This window comes from Kockiozyma suomiensis (genome assembly GCF_038497685.1).
Source record: "Kockiozyma suomiensis strain NRRL Y-17356 unplaced genomic scaffold V2V93scaffold_12, whole genome shotgun sequence".
Taxonomy (NCBI): Eukaryota; Fungi; Ascomycota; class Lipomycetes; order Lipomycetales; family Lipomycetaceae; genus Kockiozyma; species Kockiozyma suomiensis.
Window position 1 is genome coordinate 473917 of NW_027117675.1, and position 16686 is coordinate 490602.

Here is a 16686-nt window from a genome sequence, read left to right on the forward strand (position 1 = left end):
CATTATTTTCTATAAATTGTTTACCTTTTGTTTATTTTTTTAACTCTTTTCGGCGCCCACGATCCAGTCATAATGAAGTTAAATACTGCTGCGATGCGATATCTAACAAGCGAGGATTTTCGTGTCCTAACTGCAGTAAGTTTCTTACGTTCTCTGTTCATTTGTACGACCCGGTAGCTAAGACTATAATAGACGGAGATGGGATCGAAAAATCACGAAGTTGTACCTACTACTCTCATTACTCAGATCTCTGGTCTCCGCGGCGGATCAGGTGTGGGAAATTGCATATCCGAGCTTGCAAAAGCCAATCTGATCGCTCGTGTAAAGAACGCAAGCTGTACGTATCGATCTCTTAATTTACTGAATTTATCTAATTTTACCATCATCATAGACGACGGTTATAGATTGACATATGGCGGCTATGATTATCTTGCAATCAAAGCTTTTTCGAACCGAAAGACTATATATTCAGTTGGAAATCAGATCGGCGTCGGCAAAGAATCAGATATCTATGTCGTTGCCGACGAGCGATCCCACAAAAGAGTTCTAAAAATACACAGACTCGGTCGAATATCTTTTAGAAGTGTGAAAAACAATAGAGATTATTTGCGAAATAGGCAATCAGCTTCATGGATGTATCTGTCGCGGCTGGCTGCACAGAAAGAATACGCCTTCATGAAGGCCTTGTACGATAACGGCTTCCCGGTTCCTGAGCCAGTTGACCAATCACGACACTGTATAGTAATGTCGCTTATTCCAGGATTTCCTTTGTTAGTGTATTCATATTTCATTTACGGTTTTCATTTGCTAACAGCCCTTTATATAGGCGTCAGCTGTCGTCGCACGAAGATCCTTCGACTCTTTATTCATCTCTAATGTTATTCATCGTACGCTTAGCAAACCATGGTCTAATTCATTGCGATTTTAATGAATTTAACATCATGATTCTTGACAACCCGCCATCTGATGATGCACAGTTTGTCGTTATTGACTTTCCGCAGTGTGTATCTGTTGATCATGCCGATGCTGAACGATATTTCAAAAGAGATGTTGACTGTATTCGAAGATTTTTTGAGAAAAAACTTGGGTACGTTGCTGAAGATGCTCCTGATTTCAAGAAGGACGTGCAGAGAATTGGGAAGTTAGATATTGAAGTGCAAGCGTCCGGATTTAGCAAGAAAATTGTAAAAGATTTTGAGCGAGCAATTGCAGAATCTCGAGAAAAAGGTGAACAGTCATTAGCCGCTGGAAGCCAGTCTGATTTTGAGGATTCAAATGGTGATTCAGAAAGCGACGACACAGATCATGGGAATGCAGACGAAGACGAGGACGAACAGGCAAAGGTCGAAGCAGCAGATGACGAAGAAGCAGAAGAGGAAGAACAACACGAGGATGAGAAGTATACAACAAAGTACTAATTTGACAGAAATGCAGTTACTGGTTAAAGATGAATAGGGAGTTTGGAGATTGGCTTATTAAATAAATTCATTTGAGGCATAGAAAAATATAGTGCAAGCAGCAGTATGCCCGTCGCAAGATCAACGCAGAAAACAGTCCATCGGAATTGAAGACGCAAAATAATATCAGAAGATATCACTCATGTATCACCACTTGACAAGATCGACAAGAAAGCAACCAATGTTATACTGGCCAGCATGCTATAAAGCTGCTTAATAACGATTTCAAAGCATAAAAGTAAAATCAGAGTGCCCGACAGATAAAAAAAAAATAATAACGGCAAAAGCGAAAACGGCGAAATAAGCTAGCAGAAAAATGATATAGTGTAATGACTATTCAGAAGTTAGCTTCTCAGTTTCATCTTGTAAGCTACAATTACAATATTAAGGCCCTTGTTAATTATATCGGTACTCATTCTACTCCATTGAAGAAGATTCCGGCGAACGGTCGCTAACGCTGATGACACTTTCGTAAGCTTGTGACCTGGAGCATGACAAGTAATGTTAATACAAATCTACTAATCCGATTGATACTCAAAAAAGGTAAATCATAATCACATGACGAGTCATGGAGTTAACTAATTGCGTACTCTGTAATACTTATCTGCTCATTGTCAGACGAATGGTGCCATATGTATGCTGGAGCAGATTGATAAGATGTGCGGGACGCGTTGCCCTCATACGAAGAGCCATCAGTAACTTTACCGTATTGCGAACTCTGTACGGGCTGAGAGGACGATTCTATAGGATAAACGGCTGTATAAGGAGTAGAAAACTCCTGGGCAGCCCGCTGAGCAGCTAGTAAGTGATATTCCTGTGCTCTCCAGTTACGCTTCTTCACGGTAATCTGCTTCAGCTTTTTTTGAGCTTCAGTGTCACTGAAGCGAACTTGAATAAGAGTTCCTCCCTCGCCGATCGGCTGACCATTGAACTTATTGATTACCATTTCGGCTCCTTCTCTACTTGTGAATCTATCACCAATCAGTACTAGTTAGTCGCGACAGTGGGAGCAGGAATCATATATCTAATGAGTTACCTAGCAAAACCGACACCTCGGTTGTTTCCATGACCATCTCTTAGAACTTTCAAAGAAACGACAGAGTAAGATTCCAAAAGCTGTTTGAACTCCTGTAATATGGTCACTTTAGCAAGAAAAAGAATTATATAAATTCTCAAATAAACTGACAGTCTTATCCCAGTGGCGGGGAATGTTGGAAAAATATATGTTGGTAGATTCTTGGTCTTGAAGCTCTCTCAGCCTCAAAGCAAACGATTGCTGTTCACAAGTTAGACAACCAGAACATAGAGCCAGAACAAAATATCAAGACATACCTTTGCGAATGATGTCTGGTATCCGTATTCGGCAAGTCCACAAATACATTGTTTTGCTTCCTGCTCCGTTTGAAATTGAGCAAAGCCAAATCCTTTACAAAGCCCAGTTATGTTGTCCATCATAGCTTTTGCAGTAGATACAGAGCCAAACCGAGCTACAATCTTATACAATATATCGTCAGTGGTAGTAGGCGCGAGCCCTCTGATGTAGACATTGGTTGTCTTTCGCGGATTTTTCAAAGCCTCGTCTATAGAAAAAGGAATAACTCCAGGATGGGGAGAAATAGCCACTGGAATCGGAAAGTCCTCATTACCCGCAATTTGCTCGTTTTCGGCAGAGGCAGCAGGAATTGGAGATTTCGAAATGTCAGAGCTCAGCGGTCCCCTGTTCACATTTAGCTGTCTCAAGACCATGTTGTTTCGTACACTTGCGCCTCCAGAGTTCACCACCCTATTCTCATTCATCTTTTTCTGCCTGGTAGGCTGGTAATGAGTAACGGGATTTCCGGGTCGACGAGAATCTTTCAATTCTTTCTATATGCAGATAGTAAGTGTCGGCGGGCTTTGGTTAATAAAAAGCTTTTATAACTGTTACCTGACTATTATCGTAGCTCACCCACCGGTCAAATTTTGCAGGTCTATTATTTGGCACAAACTGTTGAGGAAAGGCCATACCAGCCTGCTGCTGAATCGCTAATGCGTATCCATTACCTCCTGCAAGTCCCGTTTGACCTTGGTGACCAAAATACAGATCGACAGGAGATAGCGGCAAAGAAGAATATCCGGGGTATATTGAATACAAGGGCATCGGCATACCAGGTGGATATATTGGGGTAGACAAATGCCCTGGTCCCTGATGCATATAACCGCTAGGTTTATCCGAAGCCATTATTGTCGAAGGATATGGGTTCGCAGGCGAGTGAAGTGCGCCTTGAACTTGAGAACTTGTTGCACTGTATGCTCCCGGATGAGCAAAATACTGAGCAGCTAATTGTGTAGTCTCAGAAGGGAAGGAGGAATCCATGGTGGTAAACAAGATGAGATCGGGCAGTCTAGCGCAGCCACTGACGACTAAACAGTTCAAGAGCAGTATGATAATAAAATCACGTCCAGATATAAAAGATATAGAGATAATAATATCGAATAATTCTTTTAATGAATTTAAACTAACAATCAGCCAGGGGTGCAAGATTTTTAACTCTGCGTCGGGGCATCGAGTAGGTAGGTAGGTAGCGTGTAGGGATTAGTTACCACTTTATTTATTTACAACGCGTGGTAAAGAATGTAGGGTAACCCTTTGTTAACTATGTAAACTGGTTTGTTTACTGCATAACTAAATAGTCTTTTTTCTTTATATTCTTACAGCCGCCGTATCAGCATCGACGACACGTAAAGCGAAAAACCAATTTCAGATACCATTAAAACGCAAAAAAATGCGTAGCTGTTGCTCGGTTAGATCGTGCTTGTTTAAGCTGACTGAGGCTGTTTTATTTGCCCTTGATAGGCAGACAAGCTACTTTAAGAAAACCAGCCATAGGCAAAATCGATTTCGTTCAGTTTATCGGCCTCTATTACAAGCAAATAAATCATACAAAGAAAGTACAGTTGCCTCGATCCCCATCACTAACAACGTTCAAAAATCCGATACAAACCCGGTAGATTGGCAATCTCAACTACGCCCGATAGCAATGACTGTGTCGCAATTAGACGGCGCCCTGCTGTTGGGAATATGATGTGTTCTATAGATCGTGCCACTTCTTGTTGCTGCTGTTCAATTTCAGAACAGATTTCAGGTGACAGCATACCATCTTCCAGCGGCATAATATGCTTTGGTAACGATTCAGGAGTATAAAATATAGCTACCTCTCGCAGTAAGGAATGGAAGCAATCAATTTCGCTAGTCCAATCAACCTAAGAAAAGACGTCAGCGGTAATTAATTATCACAATTTTAGCTAGTCGTACGTTTGTGATGAGTCGGTATACAAACTTCGGTAGTTTGCAAAGGGGAGGAGTGTATCCTTTCAACAGAAGTGGAATACTAACTAGTTCTCCGGATTCAGTAATATCAAGGGAAAAATACTCCATAAGCATGGCGCGCATTGCAAGGAGATTGTCAATCAAGATCTAATTGCGTTAGCGCTGTTCTACATACTATATACGTTGTAAAATTTGATTTGCTGCTGTACCTTAGTTTGTCCGTCGGTTGCTTCAGTAACGCTTGCAATTTCCAATAAAGATTGTAACGACAAAGGAGGATCAAGCTGTATGATCCCGAAATTCCCAAAATCTGACAATCCTATTTGGTAAAAAAGCTCAAAACTAAACCAGTCCGTCAGCACATAAATGTACGAACGAGAGGTTCGGATTAGAATACCTCAAAGCACCGTAATCTATTAAGTACAGTTTCACGTCGTGCTGAACTGCAGCGAGTCGTCTCTTCCCGTCAACAAGTCCAACAAATGAATGGTTCGCTAACAGATCGGTTAAACCTAGGAGTCGCGTTAGCAATCTCAGTCCTGCTAAGTAAAGGGAAAATCAGACTAACCAATATGGGCGGCCTCCCGAACTCTTATCCTTAACTGTTTGACGCTATTTAATCCAATTACAGCTCTTTCCCTATCTAAACTATCATATTTGGGTAACGTATCAGCTGCAGCTATGTGAGATAGTTGTTCAACATCTCCAGAGATTGAGCGGGTTCCATCTGTATCAAGAATCGATGGAGACATTTCTTTTGCAGAGCGGCGAGGAAGCATTGTAGTAATTTTTCTTTCCTTAGCATCAGTACGAACCATTCGGTTTTCATAAGTTCGTTTTAAACGTGAAGATGAATCTGAATTAATAATATCATTTTCTGCTATGTCCGCCAATAGTGTCTGCGTCTTGTATAGCCGGCTATTATCTGCTGATCCTAATGACTTATGAACTTCATCACAGATTCTTTGAATGATCTCTTCCTCATTCAGAAATCGCACTTCTCTCTTTGTCGGATGAATATTTACATCTAGCTTGTCTGTGGCTATCATCAATGACAGGTAAATGAACGCATGACTTCCTTTCGGGAGAAAAGCTGTATATAGAGTGGACAGCGCACGTTTCAACGGAGCACAAGATACCAGTCGATCTAGAGAGTTAGATGATTTGAGAAAGTTAGCAAGGAGATACAACGTACGATTAATAAAAAATAACGGCAAGTAGGCCTTTTTAGAGCTGTAGTTTGCATTTGTAACCCAGCCAGTTGCTCCAAGAAGCCCAAAATTTTTATCAGGGGATACATCAACTCGAACAAGCTCATTTGCTACTCCAGCCCCATATATAACTCGAATTTTGTCCACTGTTAAAGCTGATGCCGAAGTGATTAAGGAGGGATGTGATTCACCGTGCTAAAGCCTGGTCAGATAGAACGGCACCAGTAGATTACTCTACTAACCTTTTTACAACTAAATGCTGTCCCGTCGGTGTGTATAGCATAGCGCCCGATTACATCAATAATCCTACTGAACTCGTCCGATGAAGAACGAAAAGCGCGTAATCTTGACGGAACATTAAAAAACAGATCCTCAACCTACAGCGTGCTCCGTCAATAACATACAAGCTCGCCGTTGTGCATGTCTTACTTACCAAAATCTGAGTTCCTTGTTTTCCTGCTATGGGCCTCGGGTCAGCAGTATATCCAGGCTTAGAGGGGACTAGCTTGCCGTCATGATATGTCGCTTTCCAGGCACACTCAGAATCCCTGGATCGGGTGGTAACAGTCAAATGCGCGATATGTGATATGCTGGCTAAGGCTTCACCACGGAAGCCATATGTTGAAAGAGAATTTAGGTCTTCAAAAGCAGATAGCTTTGATGTGGTAAATCTTTCACATAATATTGGAAGATCATCATACTAGATAGGAGTTAAATACATAACATTAATCACAGATCACAGCATACTGACACTGATTCCATGGCCATTATCCGTGATTTGCAGTAATTTGAGTCCGCCATTCTTTACAACTATATCTATCGCTGAGCTCCCCGCGTCAATGGAGTTTTCTAACATCTCCTTCAAAGCATTAGAAGGATGTATAATAATTTCACCAGCTGCGATTCGATTGATAACCGCAGCATCCAGTGCCTACGTTAATGTTCATAATCAGTACTCCATAAACTATCATTCATGCATGGTCTAGCTTATACCTTTATTCTCGAGACTGAATTGCAAGCCAAAGCTCCATCCTCTGACCTTGATGATGCCATCAATTGCTGTTGGCGGTGCTTAATGGCAGTTACGGAATAAAATGACAATAGATCCACGTTTTTGATGCGCATCTAGGACGTGCATCATGACGCGTTGCCTACCTCTTCAGGTTAGGTTTATTGACAAAGAACACCAATAAACCATAGTCGAAATAAAAATGCTAGACGTGAGGCCGATTGATGTGAACTACTGGGCATAGGATAACATTACGTACGGACAAAGTAGTCAATATTTATTATATTACTGCTAGTAGATCATCTATTCTGATCGCAAACTTTTAACGCTCCTTTGACTTATAGGCAATAAATCTACTCAGATTGAGTACTGCTTCATCTGCCTTAGTTCGCAATAGTAAATCTCTGCGTTTATCAATTTTTTTTGCCATCTGCCTGACCTGCGGCAGGATAGAAACCAGATGCTTCAAAAAACTGCCTTTTACAAATACCTCTGAGTCATAATCGAAGGTCTTGTCTGCGAAAATGTCATATATAGCATTTAACGCCTCAATAACGATCTCCGAGTGCGCATTAGGGAGAGCCAGGACTTGAGTTATCAGGAATATACCAATCTCTTGCGTAACATCGACATGCCCCTGACGTTGAGCCAGAACTCCAAAAAGACCGACTATACGCACTCGGCACTCCAAAGTCATTTCAGTATCTTCCAAATCATTATAATATTTTACCAGCCAACGAACATTTGAAACATCTAGGGGAATATCTCCTTTGCATTGGCATGCGCAGGCCCATAATGTCCCAATAATACCAGTACTAGCTTCCGTATTGTCATATGCTAGCTCTCGAAGAACAGAGGAAAGCGTAATGAAGTTAGTCCGTGATAGCTCCATCCAAGAAGGAGAGGACGCGCAAAGAGAGTCAAATGTCCAGCACATATTATTTAGTGCCGTCGCAGCGCGAGACTGCAAAAGTTTAAACTTCATTAGAGATACTACCAATGGTAAAGCATCCTCCAAAAGTATTTCAGCGGCTGATCTGGCATGCGAATATTGACCGCCGCTGCTCTTTTCAGTTTTTGCTATGGATTGATCCTCACCCTCTGTAGGAAATCCGTTGATCTCCTCGTCACTATTAACTCCATCCACGTCGCTCATCGCCTCGTCCGATGATTCATTTCCGTTGACATTACCAGTATGAGATTTTGAACTTGATTTTCCTTGCGTATTAAATTTACCAAGAGACTCGCTTATCACTGTTGCAAGCTCCAGTCCCAGCTGCAGCGCTATAACGTTATTTTGAGCGGTCGAGCGGTGGTCGTCTGTTTTGGGCACACTCTCCACGCCGTCAATTGTAACGGGATCTAACTGCTTAAGAAAAGCTTCGATATCAACGGCAGCCATTTCAGAGCATAATGACCTGACAACGCTGACAATATCTATGGATTTGGTAGAGCTCGACTCAAGAATATTATACTCTACTCCGGTCATGTACATGCGCACCGGAACACTGACATCATCGTTCAAAACAAAACCTGAAGCTTGAATGACATGCTGGTATATAATGTTCTGTTCGCTCATTATGCATAAATTTTCTGCCGCTAATACCTTGGCTGTTTCAGGTATATTGACGTTGGCAATAACATCCAAGTCAAAAAGAGGTAGCTCTGGAAATCGTGAGACTATCGAATCGCGAATTTCATCTGACGTTCCGCTGAGCGATGATAGCAGTGACAGGCTACTTTCCAGCATAACAAACATTATATATTTGGCTTGCGCTGTTAGGGAGCTTATATTAGCTAAGCTCGTTCGAATCTACATACGTTAGAACTATTGATCTTAGCACTGCATAAAAGTAGCATTACCTTTTCCAGATATGTCTCAAGCAAAGTCAATATATCTTTGCGCCATATAAAAACACACACATCGTAGCCTTCTTCTAGAGCCAGATTTCGCAAAATTCCCAAAGATTCCGCAACAACCTCCTCGGAAGAATCAGTTAGGGACCGTTCAAGCAATATTTTCACTAGCTTATCCTTCAGTAGCTGCTTTCTAATCACCCCAACCTCAACAATATTAGCAATTGCAGATGCAGCCATTGATCGATCTTTGGGGTCAGCAGAAAATAATTTTTGAAGGAGAGGAGCTGCTGTTTCGACTGAAGCAGGTAAGGTTGCTACTGAAGATGCGTTTGCCAAATGTTTTGGTCTCTTGATAGCTGATACGCGCACAAGCGCATTTCTCGAAATATTTTTACTCTTCGCCATAGTTGCAATACTTAAACCAGTAAAAAAACTGCTACTGTTATTACTCTGCAGTCAGGTTCGACTAGACGAAGTATTAAACGATCAAAACTTTTCAGACGCGTCAAACCGAAAACAGAATATTTTCGTTGGGACTTTTAAGTTTTGCATACGACTAACCCTGATACACCTTTCTGGTAGCGCTACATTAGTTATTTCGATAATTCTGACCTTTCTTTATGATTAAAAAACTAGCTGATTTCATTCAGGTATGCGATTATATTCGGACTACCCGTTGACCTAGATTGCAGTGTTGTCCGCGCCAGCTACAATAAACTGTGTACACAGATACGACTGCCCCGGCGATGGCTTAAGGGAGATAATTCTCTACCGTTAGACTTAGCCTCGACATGTTATAATCTACTTAGTATTAGCTATAATTCTTGATATCAGATCACATAATGATCTGAATCTAGTGCGCGCCACACACCCTTGTATAGACAAATCCTACTACAAATATCCAACGACCCCTCTTTAATAGGAAAAAACTTATACCTCGAGTGGATACTGCTTGTATCGACTACGGCGCCTATCATAACATTGTTGCAAAGACTATGCACCGTTTCACAAATATCAAGACGCACGCAGAAGTCGCTCATTATCATAATCTTGCTGATCGTGAAGGAGTGTATCCGAGTTTGGGTCTTCCTCAAATACGGACACAGTAAACTGCTCGTGTTCAAGTACCTGACCGAAAGTGTTTGCATGATCACTATATTCCGCAGAGGAAGTATCAATTATAATTCCCTCGCGTTCATACAGAATGCACATAGTTAATAAAATGCTCTGCAAGACTGCTGCAAGAAAATAGGGCAGCCAAGATGACCAGTCTGTGCCCTCTCTTAAAGCCAGTGTCAGGGCCCAGAGAAATCCACCCGGTGCTTGTATTGCAAGCGTATGAATAGACAAAGACTCAGCTTTTTTCAGCGTGTATGTCATATATATCTGTGGTACATACTGAAAAGCAGCAAGTAACGTTGCTTCAACGCCTAACAGTGCAGCATAAAAATCAACGACGTGACTATGAAGACTATGGGCTATCAAGGCAAGCAAGAAAGTGACTGCAAAGTGTAAAGCACTTATCAAAAAAACCTGGCGCGCTCGTACCCTATCCAACTGTAGCAGAGGGTCGCGTGGGAAATACCGAATAAATAAAAGTAATATGATTGCAAACATAGTAAACTGCAAAGCAATCTGGATTACACCTAACGATGCAGCCATGCATTTGCCCGCAGAAAGCTGTCGACAGCAAGATAAAACATCCGAAGATAGAAGCAAAACATTAGCTAACGAGCAAGTTCCCGATGTTACGCCTAATAATAGATACCATGGAGAGAGACCGCGAGAAGATCGACGAGTGATTATGTGAAGATGTTGTGGAACGTAGGATCCCACAATTCCAATTGCGAGAGCCAGTGATAGTACTGTGTTAAATACTGATGGATTATCTAGCGCAACACATAATTCTACAACCATAATCATCTGGTTGCTGCAGAATCGACCGCCCTCATCGGTTATGTATACAGGTAAGTGTTGGGAGACATTTCAGCCTGAACGCTTTGCCGCACGTGCCATCCGGAAATGGCGGTGATAACATCCCTCCAGCAAGTTGCCAACGAGGGACTGACTAGACATTCTCCTACCGACCACATCGTTTGAACTGGTCTGATGCGAGATGGCAAAAAGTTATGCTACTGTAGTTTTTGTTGCAGGAATGCTAGTAACAGGCTGCTCGAACTCTCTCTTGACGAAATTTCAGGACAATCAGTGTGTGGAGAACTGCGACGGCGATCCTAATGGAAGGAGATATTTCGAGCAACCAGTGATTCAAACATTTCAAATGTTTATTGCGGAAGCGGCATGTTGGTGTATCGTATTCTTCCGATATATGTACGCCTCTTATGTGTACGAATATCGTGCAAATACACATATTGACGGTGAAGATACTGAAGAAGAAATGACAGTTAGCCAGTTACAAATCTCAACAGACGCCAATATGAGTCTACTTTCTTCAGAGGGAACAAACTCCGAAAATCCTGTCCATACAGAATTGATCACCCCTCTAAACGGTAAAAAGGTCTTTGGGCTCTCGGTCCCAGCCTTTTGCGATATTTGCGGAACAACTTTAATGAATGTGGGTCTCTTTTTCACCCCAGTTAGCATATATCAAATGACTAGAGGGGCACTGGTTTTATTTGTTGGTATCTTTAGCGTGATTTTTCTGCGCCATAAACTGTTACCGAAACAATGGTTTGCCTTAGGAATAGTGGTCACAGGAGTTTTTTTAGTCGGTTTAAGTGGAGTGATATACGCTCCTGAGACTGACGAGGCGGATAAATCGACAGCAGAACGATCTATTAATCAAGTTATATTTGGAGTTCTATTAATTGCTATGGCTCAAATTTTTACCGCTACCCAATTTGTGTACGAGGAGCATATTTTACAAGATTATCACCTTGATTCAATGCGTGTAGTGGGTTATGAAGGTATATTTGGACTAATGCTCACTGGGGTCATCATGATAGTAGGATATCTATTTATTGGTAGCACTGAAGGCGGAAAGAATGGCTATTTCGATGTCCCAGCCGCGACTCATCAAATATTCACTCAAAGTAAAGTTCTGGTGTCTTCGTTACTCATCATGATATCTATAGGTTCTTTTAATTTTTTTGGTATAAGTGTTACAAGAACAGTGAGTGCCACTAGCCGCTCGACAATTGACACATGCAGGACGCTGGGTATTTGGCTTATATCGATCGTACTTGGATGGGAAAATTTTAAAATGCTACAGCTGGTTGGATTTGCGCTTCTTGTCTATGGAACATTGGTATTTAACGGCATTATTTCTCCATATATCTCTAAGAAACTTGAGAGTTCGGCAAACTCCGGGCGAATAAGATTAGGAGAAGATGAGTTAGAGTGACAGTATGTTGATAGATTATCCCGATTTTTATTTTTATTTTGATAAATGTAGATGTTGCAAAACAATGTCAAATCATTTTCAAATTCAATTGTAATGTTTATCCTTTATCACTGTAAGTATCACTGTAGGTGATATTTGACTAGAATCTTTTAAAGGATGAATGGGTGTCTAGAGTCAAGGCAGGTTTTGTCAGTCTCGCACTTGTTTGTACTCTCGTTCTCTAGTCATGATCCTACTGTGAGCAAGTTCGAGTAGGCTTCCTTCGACTTCCTAGGAACCGCTAACTTAAGTAGCCGTTCTGGTCGCTATCACGTATGTAACTCACGTAGCCGAAAAAAAATATTGACTTCGTTGAAATCTAAGCGATCGAATTCTGAGTCATTTAATTAGAAAAGGCCCAACAGCAATCGCCTGTACGATCTGCCGTTGCCCAGAATCGAACTGAGGTCTCTTCGGCCACAACGAAGTGTACTGACCACTATACTACAACGGCCTATTTTTTTTTCAATTTCCCAAAACAAAGCACAATAAGTAGCCGTTCTCTTGTCACGTGGCTGTTACCCTAACCTCTCTATTTTGAGAGGGGCGAGTTTGTTTACATTCTATCCTCTATACTGCAATACTAAACACTTCGCGTCAAATCCATTTCAAATTTCAAGTCAGTTTAGAGCAGTGATCTATCGGCTTGCCAATATCAAATGTAAGAGTCCTGTTTTTGCTTTCCATATGTTTGGCACCCACAAAACATACTGAGAGGGAATGGGATATTGTTGTCGTTTGTCGATCTGTTTACGCGGCCAGCGAGAAGTTTTAAAGTACTAACTGAGAACTAAAATTTTAGTATATTTTCCAACGATGTCTTCCAAATCTGTGCGTATGACTGAATTCACTAGTTTTGCTAGTAGCGCTAACAGAAAAACATTTTGTAAGGCTACCAATAAAGCGTACCAAAACGCATTTGCTTTGTTCGATAAACGTGGAACCGGGAAAGTTTCTATTCAAGCGCTTGGTGATTTACTGCGTGCGTGTGGACAGAACCCCACTCTTGCTGAGATCGATGAGCTAGAGGAATCTGTCGGAGGCGACTGTAAGTTTCTTTGGTCCACTTGAAGTTGGAAAAAGCTGATGAAAAGCATGCAGTTGATTTCGAAACGTTTCTTCAAGTCTTGAATCGACCTGATGGCTTTAGACCTGCCGGTGAACCGGAAGATTACGTTCGCGGCTTTCAGGTCTTTGATAAAGATAAATCAGGTCTTATCGGTGTTGGCGAACTTCGCTACAGTAAGAAATATGATATGCCTATTGTTTGCTGCGCGGCGATGATATTCTGCTAACTTGTCGCGTCGTGTAGTTCTGACTTCATTGGGAGAGAAGCTTTCAAATGACGAAGTTGACGAATTGCTGAAGAATGTGAGCGTTACGAAAGATGGTAACGTCAATTATACAGGTAAGATCTCCTCATACCTTAAATCTGCTTTCAAATCGAAGCCATTACTGACGAATTGCTAGATTTCGTTCGTATGATCTTAGCAAACTGATCGCTTTTTGTGCTTTTATTTACGTGGCAACATTTGGTTGCGCCGGTGTTTTGAGCTATTTGAGGTTATAAGGCAATAATACTTTTTTCCTAAACGCAAATCTCATGAAAACAATTGTACGGGCCATTTTTTCAATAAATACAGCGACAATTTTGTAGTTTGCTACTGTAATCCAGATTTTGTGCATTAGAGGTTATATTTTATACTGATGTAAAGATAAATTTCTATAATCGTATGCAGAATCCATCTTCATCGCAGTATGTTGCCACCGTTAATATATCAGGTCATTCATATAAAGTTTTTATTTCTTTTCGTCAAGTGACTTCAAGAAATCCCTAATTCGGAGGTTAGATGGAAAGGGGAGCGAGAAGATGTGAGAAAAAAATACTAACTTGACGAAGTCTTCTTCCTCAGGAGTTGCAGCGTTGATAGGCGGCGAGGTAGGCTTCTCAACAGGCTTCTTAGTCAGATTTAAGCCAACAACAAGAGCTGCGGCAGCTCCAAGAGTGGCAATCGAAAGCTGGAAAGTTGATCGTTAGATCAAAAACAACAGGAAAGTTGCAGCGTTATCGCTATTTATCTGTAATCAAATGGTACAATGCATCTTACTTGATGAGGCTTAACGACCCGACCCAGAACTTGATAAGTTGCACCAGCCATTTGATCTGATGAGCAGTCTACAAAAAGTGAGTTAGATTTTTTGCGGTCACGATTGCGTCTCCTAACTATAGCAAGCAAGATCTAGCATTATAGTTTCTTCAAAAAACAAGACCAATTAGCAACAATGAATAAAGACGCACAATTTGTATAAAGAAATAAGTAGGAAAATGTGGATATATCCCGCGAGTTGATACGTAATAAGTCTGCGTGAAGTTCAAACTCGCATCCCGAAATGCGCTGAGTGAGAATGAATCTGGTTGGTCAAGGATCTTGGGAAAGGGTTGAATTTCAGCAGACTAACTAACATCTAGACACATAATTGCTTACTTGCACTTAATCCGCGGGCAACCCTTACCCGACTTTGATAGAGAAACTGCCGATTGAAGCTCAAGACGGTAGGTGGAACATTAAGAATGAATCACTATCTAAATGGCAACTGTCAAGATTGTGGACAAGAAGACTCTTCGAAACTGGATAATTGGCGTTCCTCGTGCTATTTCTTTAACCATTATTGATGTTAGAGACGATGATCATATTGGTGTAGGTACATGGCGGATTACAGCCTGCATAGCCGAGCCGAGATGATTTATAAATTATTTAGTGCCTTCTACTAATCATTCACAATTGTCAGGGCCATATAAAAGGATCCCGTCATCATCCAACATCATCTTTTGCCAACAACCTTCCATTTCTATTCCAGGAGCTGCAGGAAGTTTCAGTCGTTGTTTTTCATTGCGCTCTTTCGCAACAGCGAGGACCTTCAGCCGCCAGTATGTATCTTCGATATGCCGAAATGATCCACTCTGTTATAAATCAAGAGGTATACGTTTTGAAAGGAGGGTTTGTCGAATGGCAAGAAGCATTTGGCAACGATAAGCGTCTAACAGAGGCCTACGAAGAGTCGGTCTGGAAGGGACTTTCGTAACGAAGAGATCGGTCTGGAAGGGACTTTTGTAACGAAGAGACGGTATTCTGCTGATTCTCAATCACGCATAGTCTTTAATGCAAATCGTCCTACCTATTATTGTTTTGACTTATTTGTTTCTCTAAAAGTCACGATCTTCCACGTTAATATTGGTGGCAAGCATTGAGTGCATCTTTTTGGCGTGACTTAATAAAAGGAGACAGGCTTACACTTACATATAGTATTATCTAATAAAACAATGTTAGACCGCCGATGGTCAGCGGGACCTTGTACGTTTACGAGTTTAACTGGTCAGTTAAAGTGACAATTTATTCATATGTGTCAACTTGATATTAAGAAGGTATAGTCTAGCAAACCGAGCCATAAATAAATTGTTTCGTTTCTTTCTACTTTTAGTTTACGTCCTGTCTTCATCATTTGATTTTTCTCGCGCTAATCGATTACAATGCTTGGAAGCGGATTGCGCTATAATGTAGTGACGATGAACATAGACATCAGCGGTGATGTTCTGTTTTTTTTTCTTCTTATTTGGAGACAAATCACTGTGGGTGTCATAACCGCGTTCTTACATATGGACAACAGATTTAAATTATTATTATCTTGATATGCCACAAATGATCTGCTGACAATCAGTATATAACTGAGACAAAATCAAATCACCAATGCCAAATTAAATCAAAATATTGGACTCATCGCATTCTCTCAGTTTCCTTGCTAATTTATTCCTCAATTAAGACATCTTTGCCTATGCTGTATTGAATTATATTTGGGTCAAGGTCCAGGTGACTATTTCTAATATTACTCAAATGATACATTCATGGTCCAAATTGACATTAAAGCATCAAACCCTAATATTTATATTGCTGCATAATGTCTGCCTAACTTGATGCTTTGAATATTAAACCTGTATACAACCTGCAAGTGTCACAACCTTAATCTCCTATGCTACTGTATACTACTTGCAGAATGTGATGATGCAAATTCAAAATCTATCTATCTTAACTTGCAAATGCAGCTTGTCAGTGGAAGATTCAAGAAAAGAATAGCAAAGTTGATAGAGATACTACTATAATTGATGAGATAACTATTTGAGTGTTTGGTGTTAATATTGCTGCTCTTATTGTTTTGAAAACACAAGATACATGCTATATATAGACAGAACGAGAGCTTTCTTCTGTACCAAAGCCACTTCTCAAGCCTCTTCCTAAGCCTCTTCCAAAGCCTCTTCCTGATACTGGAACACAATTTCCAATGCTCCCACTCATTTGAATAAGTTTCAATTAATTCACATTCTTATTCTTGGGTTCTCAAATTGATCTCTAGCAATTCCTTTGGTCAAAGGTCTGTATCTA

General features: G+C 40.9%; 9 protein-coding genes and 1 non-coding gene across 10 annotated transcripts; 4 read left to right on the forward strand and 6 right to left on the reverse strand.

Annotated features, from left to right (window-relative positions):
* Positions 1 to 72: 72 nt before the first annotated feature.
* V2V93DRAFT_381958 (RIO1 family-domain-containing protein) lies at positions 73 to 1418 on the forward strand (the record flags this gene model as incomplete). The annotated part of the gene is made up of 4 exons (XM_066912131.1): positions 73 to 135; positions 193 to 337; positions 392 to 770; positions 827 to 1418. The coding sequence occupies 4 exons, from the start codon at positions 73 to 75 to the stop codon at positions 1416 to 1418; spliced, it is 1179 nt and encodes a 392-aa protein (XP_066764325.1).
* A 613-nt stretch (positions 1419 to 2031) lies between these two features.
* On the reverse strand, positions 2032 to 3813 carry V2V93DRAFT_327247 (uncharacterized protein; the record flags this gene model as incomplete). The annotated part of the gene is made up of 5 exons (XM_066907554.1): positions 2032 to 2428; positions 2494 to 2585; positions 2644 to 2733; positions 2790 to 3323; positions 3406 to 3813. 5 exons carry the CDS (start codon positions 3811 to 3813, stop codon positions 2032 to 2034), a joined length of 1521 nt encoding a protein of 506 aa, XP_066764326.1.
* A 316-nt stretch (positions 3814 to 4129) lies between these two features.
* V2V93DRAFT_373922 (uncharacterized protein) lies at positions 4130 to 7082 on the reverse strand. The gene is made up of 10 exons (XM_066911107.1): positions 6972 to 7082; positions 6730 to 6909; positions 6412 to 6678; positions 6221 to 6355; positions 5963 to 6173; positions 5336 to 5914; positions 5165 to 5279; positions 4977 to 5109; positions 4753 to 4914; positions 4130 to 4700 (listed from the first exon to the last, which is right to left on the reverse strand). The coding sequence occupies exons 1-10, from the start codon at positions 7029 to 7031 to the stop codon at positions 4413 to 4415; spliced, it is 2130 nt and encodes a 709-aa protein (XP_066764327.1). The 5' UTR covers positions 7032 to 7082; the 3' UTR covers positions 4130 to 4412.
* A 167-nt stretch (positions 7083 to 7249) lies between these two features.
* On the reverse strand, positions 7250 to 9433 carry V2V93DRAFT_373928 (uncharacterized protein). The gene is made up of 2 exons (XM_066911108.1): positions 8851 to 9433; positions 7250 to 8800 (listed from the first exon to the last, which is right to left on the reverse strand). The coding sequence occupies exons 1-2, from the start codon at positions 9250 to 9252 to the stop codon at positions 7310 to 7312; spliced, it is 1893 nt and encodes a 630-aa protein (XP_066764328.1). The 5' UTR covers positions 9253 to 9433; the 3' UTR covers positions 7250 to 7309.
* V2V93DRAFT_373930 (uncharacterized protein) lies at positions 9417 to 10809 on the reverse strand. Its single transcript, XM_066911109.1, has one exon. The coding sequence runs from the start codon at positions 10768 to 10770 to the stop codon at positions 9862 to 9864; it is 909 nt and encodes a 302-aa protein (XP_066764329.1). The 5' UTR covers positions 10771 to 10809; the 3' UTR covers positions 9417 to 9861.
* Positions 10653 to 12269, forward strand: V2V93DRAFT_373931 (uncharacterized protein). Its single transcript, XM_066911110.1, has one exon. The coding sequence runs from the start codon at positions 10964 to 10966 to the stop codon at positions 12209 to 12211; it is 1248 nt and encodes a 415-aa protein (XP_066764330.1). The 5' UTR covers positions 10653 to 10963; the 3' UTR covers positions 12212 to 12269.
* Positions 12270 to 12632: 363 nt separating this feature from the next.
* Positions 12633 to 12704, reverse strand: V2V93DRAFT_t54. Its single transcript has one exon. It is a non-coding gene; the product is annotated as a tRNA-His (tRNA).
* A 126-nt stretch (positions 12705 to 12830) lies between these two features.
* V2V93DRAFT_373934 (uncharacterized protein) lies at positions 12831 to 13982 on the forward strand. Its single transcript, XM_066911111.1, has 6 exons — positions 12831 to 12911; positions 13053 to 13081; positions 13142 to 13298; positions 13352 to 13492; positions 13563 to 13658; positions 13721 to 13982. Exons 2-6 carry the CDS (start codon positions 13067 to 13069, stop codon positions 13747 to 13749), a joined length of 438 nt encoding a protein of 145 aa, XP_066764331.1. The 5' UTR covers positions 12831 to 12911; positions 13053 to 13066; the 3' UTR covers positions 13750 to 13982.
* Positions 13983 to 14050: 68 nt separating this feature from the next.
* V2V93DRAFT_381965 (uncharacterized protein) lies at positions 14051 to 14409 on the reverse strand (the record flags this gene model as incomplete). Its single annotated transcript, XM_066912132.1, has 3 exons — positions 14051 to 14084; positions 14142 to 14269; positions 14359 to 14409. The coding sequence occupies 3 exons, from the start codon at positions 14407 to 14409 to the stop codon at positions 14051 to 14053; spliced, it is 213 nt and encodes a 70-aa protein (XP_066764332.1).
* Positions 14410 to 14838: 429 nt separating this feature from the next.
* V2V93DRAFT_381966 (Rhodanese-like domain-containing protein) lies at positions 14839 to 15334 on the forward strand (the record flags this gene model as incomplete). The annotated part of the gene is made up of 2 exons (XM_066912133.1): positions 14839 to 14949; positions 15041 to 15334. 2 exons carry the CDS (start codon positions 14839 to 14841, stop codon positions 15332 to 15334), a joined length of 405 nt encoding a protein of 134 aa, XP_066764333.1.
* Positions 15335 to 16686: the final 1352 nt, after the last annotated feature.

What these genes read in the sequence shown, in the direction of transcription:
- V2V93DRAFT_373922 (XM_066911107.1), bottom strand. Translation starts at nt 7,031, where the DNA reads ATGGCATCATCAAGGTCAGAGGATGGAGCTTTGGCTTGCAATTCAGTC. An exon ending in CAGCATTTAGTTGTAAAAAG is followed by an intron (nt 6,174 to 6,220) that starts GTTAGTAGAGTA and finishes ACCAGGCTTTAG; the next exon opens with CACGGTGAATCACATCCCTC. An exon ending in TCGGGAGGCCGCCCATATTG is followed by an intron (nt 5,280 to 5,335) that starts GTTAGTCTGATT and finishes CGCGACTCCTAG; the next exon opens with GTTTAACCGATCTGTTAGCG.
- V2V93DRAFT_373928 (XM_066911108.1), bottom strand. Translation starts at nt 9,252, where the DNA reads ATGGCGAAGAGTAAAAATATTTCGAGAAATGCGCTTGTGCGCGTATCA. An exon ending in TTGAGACATATCTGGAAAAG is followed by an intron (nt 8,801 to 8,850) that starts GTAATGCTACTT and finishes TAACGTATGTAG; the next exon opens with ATTCGAACGAGCTTAGCTAA.
- V2V93DRAFT_373930 (XM_066911109.1), bottom strand. Translation starts at nt 10,770, where the DNA reads ATGATTATGGTTGTAGAATTATGTGTTGCGCTAGATAATCCATCAGTA.
- V2V93DRAFT_373931 (XM_066911110.1), top strand. Translation starts at nt 10,964, where the DNA reads ATGGCAAAAAGTTATGCTACTGTAGTTTTTGTTGCAGGAATGCTAGTA.
- V2V93DRAFT_373934 (XM_066911111.1), top strand. An exon ending in GGAATCTGTCGGAGGCGACT is followed by an intron (nt 13,299 to 13,351) that starts GTAAGTTTCTTT and finishes AAAAGCATGCAG; the next exon opens with TTGATTTCGAAACGTTTCTT. An exon ending in TGTTGGCGAACTTCGCTACA is followed by an intron (nt 13,493 to 13,562) that starts GTAAGAAATATG and finishes CGCGTCGTGTAG; the next exon opens with TTCTGACTTCATTGGGAGAG.